This window comes from Orycteropus afer, unplaced genomic scaffold (genome assembly GCF_000298275.1).
Source record: "Orycteropus afer afer isolate SDZICR_OR568_19922 unplaced genomic scaffold, OryAfe1.0 scaffold00130, whole genome shotgun sequence".
NCBI lineage: Eukaryota > Metazoa > Chordata > Mammalia > Tubulidentata > Orycteropodidae > Orycteropus > Orycteropus afer.
In genome coordinates this window covers 4,520,488-4,528,779 of record NW_006921717.1, presented here as the reverse complement: position 1 = coordinate 4,528,779, position 8,292 = coordinate 4,520,488, and the positions used below count along the sequence as shown (strand labels likewise).

Below are 8,292 nucleotides of genomic sequence, written 5' to 3'. Positions count from 1 at the left end.
AAAAAAAAAAAAAAGGCATTCGTAAGTTTGTTGAATGAATAATAAAATAACACTTCTCATGTATCTAGTGCTTCAAGCATGCCCAGCTTTTCCCATGAACTGTTTCATTGACTCACCACCATGACCTGGGGAGTGGAGATGGTTGGAATTCCCACATAGGAATGAGGACATCAAGGCTCAGCAAGTGGGAGTCACTTGTCCAAGGTCACACTGCTGGGAGGGATAGAGCTGAAATCTGAACCCAAATCTGTCTGGCTTTAAAACTTCTAATGGGTTACATTTTTGGCCTGGAAGTCAAGACTTCCGGAAGCCTCCCTTAAGCTTTTATTGCCCGCAAAGCTGCAACCATTCTGGTCTCCTCTCATCTTCTGACACACTCGACTCACATTTTGGTTCAGGCTCTTCTTCTGACAGGAACACCCTTTTCTTTCCAGCTCTACAAACCTCACTCATCCATCCCCCAAGACCCAGCCAAGTCCCACCTCTTCCTCCAAGCCTCCCTGACCACTAGGATTAATAACAACAGGAGCATTGATGGATGGCTCAGAACCGTGCCCAACACGCTGTAAAGGATTTCTATGTGTTGAGTCACCCAGTCCTTACGACACTCTTAAGAGTCCATTCCAGAGTAGGATGTTGCAGAATGATGCAGATAAGTGAATTATCCAAGTCCACCCATCCCACAGGTGGCGAAGCCGGGATGGTTCAAACCCAGCCAGCCCCTGTTCTTAACCATCACGCCACGCGATGCTGTACTTGGAGCACCTGTGTCATCTCTGGGTCTGAAAGCAGCTACCCCCTGAGTCGTTCTCCTGAGGAGTCCACCGCCTTCTTCTGCCTGGAGTCGCTGACAGCAGCAGAAGCCAGAGGACCCCAGGGATGCAATGCTAGAGCTGCAAAGTGGCCACCTCGGGGGCTGACCTCGTCTGCTGAACGTCCACACATCTAGCCAGGTCTTGACGGCCCCACCAGAGGGCAGAGAGACTGGGTCAGAGGTGGCACTGTCCTGCCTGACATGGACTCAGGATTCCAACCGATTCATTATCAAGGACAGTGATGCAGACCAGAACAGAAGAAGGGGGTGAAAAAGGCTTTGCAGCAGCCCAAACCAACATCACAACACCTGTGCTTTCAAACCCAGTACGTTCTCCTGGGACAGCCTCTGTACACATCAGTCGTGGGAGCCCATTCGGACTCGTGGCAACCCCCTGGTGTCAGGGTAGAACCGAACTCCACAGGCTCCTCAGTGGCTGGTTTTGAGGCATGGCGATTACCAGGCTTTTATCCTGAGGCACCACTTTGTGGACATGAACCTTCAACCTCTCAGTCAGCAGCCAAACGCATTGATGGTTTGCACCACCCAGGGCCTGCCTAACTCTTAGTAACACACAATACTAACAGGCTTGGGGCTGCTGATGTCCCAGCTCACACACAGAAAGAGAGAGAGAGAGGATGAGAACTGGGAGATGGGTTGCCACCCAACAACTCCTCCGAAGGGCAGAGATCGAAAGACTGTAAGAAGCTAATCCGGGAACCCACAAGCACCGCAGCCAGGGATAAGGTCATGCAGGGCGACCCTCAGTGAAGGAACCACTGCCCCACAGTCCGGTGTGACACCTGAGGCGAAGCTTGACCACGTTGACTCACCGACGAAAGGTTAACTCACATTCCAGGCAGGACGCTCAGTGAGGCAGAGCGACTGTGACATATCCTGGGAAGATATCCCTCCGTACTGTTACATTTTGGTGAGTCCTATGCTTTTATAAGGAGCTCTGGTAGCATAGTGGCTAAGGCACTTGACTGCTAACCAGAAGGCTGGTGGTTCAAACCCACCAGCCACTCCTCGGAAGGAAGATGAGGCAATCTACTTCGGTAGTGATACTGCCTCGGAAACCCAAGGAGGGGTCGCTATGAGTCAGGGGCCGACTCGACGGCACATAACAACAACAACAACTGCCTTGGAAATCCAAGGAGGGGTCTCTATGAGTCGGGGCCAACTCGAAGGCACACAACAACAACAACAATAGGCTTTTATAGGATCAGTCCCTGCCACCAAGGTGCATTGCTCCCCCAAGTGCCCCGGAAGATGGAGACTTAGCTGATCTTTTTCGATGGCCCCCTCTCAGCCCTGGGACAATGGACCGACAAAGACAGGAACACCGTCATCAGACAGTGCCCTAAGGGAGAAACTGTGGCTCTAGGAATGTGGGGGACCACCACTGGGTTCTGACGAAGAATTGTCCCTCTGTAACCCCAGTGAAGTACCCACAGGTCCACGGGCACTGCCGGCCACCTCTCCTTTGTGGAGGCAGCAGTGGGAGGGAGAGGACAGCAGCTCGGGGTTCAGATCCCAGCTCGCCCTCCCTGCACAACATCCATCTCTAAACCTCAGGGCCATCCTCTGACCAGTGGACACAGGGGCCCTCAGGCAGTGATCTTGAGGATGTCAATTCTGGCTCCCGGCGGCCCATGCGCGTCAGGGCAGAACCGTGCTCCGCGGGGTTTCTGTTGGCTGAGTTTTCCAAGGCAGCTCACCAGGCCTTTCTGCCAAGGACCCCCTGGATGCACTTGAACCTCCAACCTTCAGAGGAGCCACTCGGCACACTCACTGCTCGCAGCACCCAGGGACTCCCGAACATCCAAGGTGCTCAGCACATGCTCCATAGCTGCTAGCTGCCCTCCACCCCTGAGGGCAGGACCCCATTCTCTCTTTGATCCGGACACCTCCTTCACTGGGTCTGCGTGCTGCTCCTCTTCCTCCTCCTCTTCCTCTCACCGTACACTCCTCTGAAGTCTTGAGCTCATTTCTCTCCCCTTTCTCCCATGGTCCCATCACCTGATCCCAGAGTTTCAAATACTATCTCTTCATGCACGTGGCTCCAGCAGCAACCCTGCTCTCAGGGCAAAGCTCTGGTCCCACAGGCCCACTGGCCTGGGTGCCTCTGTCTAGCACTGGTAGCATAGTGCCTAAAGCACTTGACTGCTAACCAGAAGGCTGGCGGTTCAAACCACCAGCCACTCCTCGGAAGGAAGATGGGGCATCTACTTCCATAGTGATACTGCAACAACCACCACAACCCAACACATGCACTCTCTGTGCCCCCAAACCTGCCCCTGCCTATTTCCCTCCTTCCGTTAACCCCTCAGCACCCGTCCACTTGTGAAGCCCCATCACACTGACTCTCTTCTCCCTCCACGCCCAAAAGGCAGAGGCCTGCCGCTTCTGTCTCAGCACTGGCTCTCCACCAGCTATGCCTCCATTGCTGCCACACGGCGGCCACCACGCTCCCTCCCCATCCCCTGCACAACCAAGGCTCAGGGCCTCAGTATGTCTCTCCTGGGCTTCTCCACCACATAACTCTGCCCCTAAAATCCGTTTTACACATCGCTCCCAGCTCCCTAAATATAGCTCTTCTCTGATTATTCACGTCCCTGATCAAAATTTTTTCCTGGCTCCCTTTGCCATGTTCTGTACATACTTGGCATCCAATAAATGCTCATTGAATGACTGACATTACATCTCCCAGGCCTGGCCTCAGTCTATCCCTCCCACTTTACTCCCTATTTCCACTGTTTTTCCTAAACTCCTCACTGCCTCATTCCCACGCATGGCGTAGTGCCTAAGGCATCTGACTGCTATCCAGAAGGCTAGCAGTTCAAACCCGTCAGCCGCTCCTTGGAAGGAAGGTTGGGCAATCTACTTTTATACTGATACTGCCTCGGAAACTCAAGGAGGGGTCGCTATGTGTCGGATGCAACTCAACAGCACTGAGTTGAGTTTGGCTGGGAATGACCTCTCCCAAACCCAGCAAACTAATCAATTGTGCAAGTCAATCTTAAATAGCATGCCTTTACCATCACTGGTCCCCCAACTTATAAACTCTCCTCTTCATTGGAACCCCAATAATACTTTGCTTGTTGTTGTTAAGGAGTTCTGGGGACCTAAGGTATTTGATGGGAGCTCTGGTAGCATAGTGCCTAAGGCACCTGACTGCCAACCAGAAGGCTGTTGTTGCTAACTGCCACTGAGTCATGCTCTGGCTCACGGCAGACCCATGCGGTGGAGCTCGATGTCCCTGGTCCTGTATCATGCCCGCAATCTGCTTTCTGAACACAGCTCACCAGGCCTTTCATCCTACTGTCTGAATCTGAAAGCTCCTTGGAAACCCGTTCAGCATCACAGCAACACGCAAGTCTCTGCTGACAGACGGCAGTGCCAGTGCACAAGGTGCACCGGCCGGGATACTTGTGACAATAACTACCACTCACTTACCACTTATAATGTACCAGACAGTCATTTAATTCCCACAACAAGCCTGTGAGATAAGGACGCTTAACTGTATTTTACAGATAAGGGAAAATTCATCTACTGACTACATTCTCCCCTGATGTCACATGCCCACGGAGAAGAAAAGATAGACTTAAACTCAAATGTGTTGGCGTGGGTGGCTGCTAACCAAAAGCTCTGTAGTTCGAACTCACGAGCTGCTCAGTGGAAGAAAGATGGGGTGGTCTGCTTACAGCCTTGGAAACCCAACAGGTTTTGCTATGAGTCAGAAACGACTCAATGGCAGTGAGTTTGGTTTTTTGAGAGTTTAATTACCAGGCCACCAGCCTTGCTGCATCTCTTCAGGCATACTCTATGCTGTGTTGGTTTTGCTATTATTTATTGAGCACTTACTATGTGCCAGGCTCTGTTCTAAGCACATGAATGAGCTCATTTAATTCTCACGACAACTCTAGTAGGTAGATACCATTATTATCCTCATTTTGCAGACAAGAAAACAGGGCAATGAAAGCTTAAGGCCAAGGTCACTGCCCAGGGGCGTCTGGCTGCAGAATCTGAGCTCTTAATCACTACTCTGACTGCTTATATATCTGCTTCTGCAATTAAGAGGAGCCCTGGTGGCACAGTGGTTAAGTGCTCAGCTAGTAACAGAAAGGTTGGTGGTTTAGACCCACCAGCTACTCCATAGCAGAAAGATGTGTGGAGCAGTCGGCTCCCTTAAAGAATTCAGCCTTGGAAACCCTACGGGGTGGTTCTATTCTGCTCTCTAGAGTCGCTATGAGTCAGAACACGCAACAGTTTGGTTTGGTCTCCAATGAAACAGTCAGCTCCCGGAGCGCAGAAGGTCCTCTTAGTCATCTCTGACTCCCCTCAGCCCCAACACAAAGCGAATCACAAAGGGGCCTCGGTAACTGCTGCCGAATTAAATCCCCAACAAATTCACAAAACACACACGAGACACTTGTGTCTGTCGTCCTGCAAACACACACATTACCACTAGCGTCTCTTCTCTTCCAAGCAAAGTATACACACCTGACACACCATCCTGTACACCTGTGCCCTGTTCTGCCCCACTGCTCACACACACACATCTGCACACCCTTCTTCCTTGGTCACCTTTCAGACTTCTTCTCCACACACCCAAGTGACGTGAGGAAGAGCTCACCTGCCGACCACTGCAAGATCCCAGTCTGCCACATCCCAGCTTCGGCAGACAACCAGCCGTGGTACACAGATTGTTACTCATACTCAGTTCTGTCTTCATTACCTGTGGCCAGACTCCCCGAGAAGAGAAAGCCAAAGTCCCTTGCAGAGAAGTTTCTCACTCAATGGGTAGGCCCTGACTCCGGGAGGTCGGGGGGGATCCCAAAGGACTGCAAATCCACATGCCCACCAAACAGGAGCTAGAGACAGACTGGTATGTCTTGCATACAAGGCTGAGAAGACTTTCCCTAATGTGTATTTGATTGACCACAAAGGCAGATGTAACATCATCAAAGTCATCTAAAAGTTTCCTGAATTCCTAGCAGCTTTGAGACATTTATTTTCACAATAAACAGACATCACAACAAGACATACTATTGGAAGAGGTAGTACGAATTCTTGATTTTTTAAAAAATGTTCTCCATCTCAAAAAAAAAAAAAAACTTGGCAAGCTTCAAAAAAACTTGGAGCTTCCAGGGGAACCTGGGGACTCTGGACCTAAGATCTGACTCTGAGATCATAAGGCAGGTCTGCTCCCCGCACCTCACACCCAACAGTGGGAGCCCATGCCTCCCTTCCTGCTGGATGAGAATGTGCTAGGCACCAGAAGTTCACTACAAAACACAGCACCACGAGAGCTGGCCAGGAACTCAGGCATAAATATAAGGAGACAGAATGAGGTTGTGGGGTGGGAGGAGGAAAGGGGGCTCCACGGGGTTGTCACTGTGCCTGTTTGTTCCAGATGCACACCCACCATTCAGCACTTGCAAGCCCCGTGCGCACCCCCAACATACATCTGAAAATACACACACACACCTCCAGGCTTACCCCCAAGCCTTTATTCTCCCAAACACTTCTTAATATCTCTTCATTCATTCCACAAATCTTTATCAAACACCCACTAAGCGCTTGGTACTATAATAGGTGCCAGAGATGAATAAAGACCCAATCCACGACTTTGTATCACAGATAATGCACCGCTCGCCCGGCACATACCTCACGCACATACTGGGGCAACCCTGCCCCTACCAGCTGTCTGACACCCACCTCATCTCTCACTTTCCCTTGTCTTACATGAATCTCAAACACACACACACACACCACAGTGGGTCAGACACACAAGCAGCCATGTCTCACGGCTCCAACACAGTTAACACAAACATCTACCCAGCACACCTCTGTTATACCCACACAGGTACGAGAACACATCTTAAACCACACAACCAGCATTCGGAAGCACACGCCTTATTTGGCTGGCTGGGAGGCCTCTAGCCGAGGACTCCTTTCTGCAAATGAATGCAAGAACTCTGGTGGACCAGGACGCTTCTGGCTGCACTGTCTATCCACCTAGACTCGATTCAGCCACAGTGACATCTCAGACAATTAGTGTAACCTCTCTGTGGCTCAAATTTCCCTGCCATCAAATTAGAAGGGTGGTTCATCCCATTTTCTTAGGAAAGCTTTTTTTGGGGAGCAAAGGGGGCAGTGTTAATAGGAACCAGAGAATCAGGTTAAGGTCTGGAAGGAAGCTTCCTTATAGAGTCCTGGTATCTGAGGGAGGTAGATGTCACAGGGAACACGGGGATATACACTCTTCCACTTGGGAACTGTTTATGAGGCGTTGGATAGCTCTCTATAAATGCTACTATCCAAGATTCTCATATAACACACACGCTGCCAGGCACGCGGCCTCTGTGTGCCAGCATACACACACAGACACCATTTCACAGTTTAGGGAGCACCTGAACTCCTCGGAGAGAAGGTGAGAAGGTGTCAGATTAACTGACGACACACAGTTCTCTGCAGATACATCCCACAACCTTGTACAAATAACTCCACAAAAATACCCCAAAAACCTTCCTTACGCATTCCGTTACATCTGCAGATACACACAATCCTGTGCAAAGTGCCACACCTGCATACCAGGCTCCCCCATGCATGCGGCCACAAGGACAACCTTCCTCAAACCTCCACGTGACACCTGCCTGGGCTGATCACGCCCTCGTCCGGCATAAGCCCCACCCATCTAGGCCAACAGGCCCCACCTTCCCAGGCCTGCCCGGCCCCACAAGGCCACACCTCCGAGTTGGACACACCCCAGGCCCCAACTATTCTTTCATGGGCCCATCACAGGCTCGAACTTGATGCCCACCACCAGCTCTTCTCACAAGACCCCCACTCACTACCCCTCATAGGCCCTGCCCCAACACAATCTCCCTTGGCTGACCCTCAGGATCTCAGAGGCCCACGCGGCACCGCCCACGCGGGCACCCCACTCATGTCGGCTCACTAGCTGACCGCACAAGCCCTCTCATCCAGATGCGCATCCTCACACGCAGTTCACAGGGTCATATCCTCAGCCCCCGGTGCTGCCCTACACTCCCACCCTCGAGCCCCCCAAAAGCGCCGCGGCCCCTCGCTCCGCGCCCCCAGCGCCCACCGCGGCTCCCGGGCTCACCTTCGCTGCAGAACTTGCCGCCGAAGCCCGTGTGGCTGCAGTCGCAGCCCACCTCGCCGGGGGCCAGCACGGTGCAGAGGCCGCCGTTGGCGCAGGGGTTGCGCGCGGGCGCGCACAGCGGGTCGGCGGCGGCGCCGCGCAGGCCCTGGCTGCCCAGCAGCGCCGGGGGCCGCTCGCCCAGCTTCAGGTTGGCCAGCAGGCCGCGGAAGGGAGGCTCGTACTTGACCGTGCTGAGCGTGAGCGCCGAGAGACGCACGTCGGGCGGGATGCCGCCCACGAACAGGTCGCTGGCCACCTGCATCTCGCGCCTCTTGGAGCGCACCTCGGCGGCGCGGGCCTCACC

At 52.7% G+C, this 8,292-nt stretch overlaps 1 protein-coding gene across 1 annotated transcript in view; it reads right to left on the bottom strand.

The window, feature by feature from the left end:
* The window catches only part of NRXN2 (neurexin 2), a 99,758-nt gene that overhangs the window by 90,626 nt on the left and 840 nt on the right, over window positions 1-8,292 (bottom strand). The window contains exon 3 of the mRNA XM_007944982.1: window positions 7,950-8,286. Coding sequence (XP_007943173.1) covers window positions 7,950-8,286 — 337 coding nt within the window. The remainder of the gene's footprint in view (window positions 1-7,949; window positions 8,287-8,292) is intronic.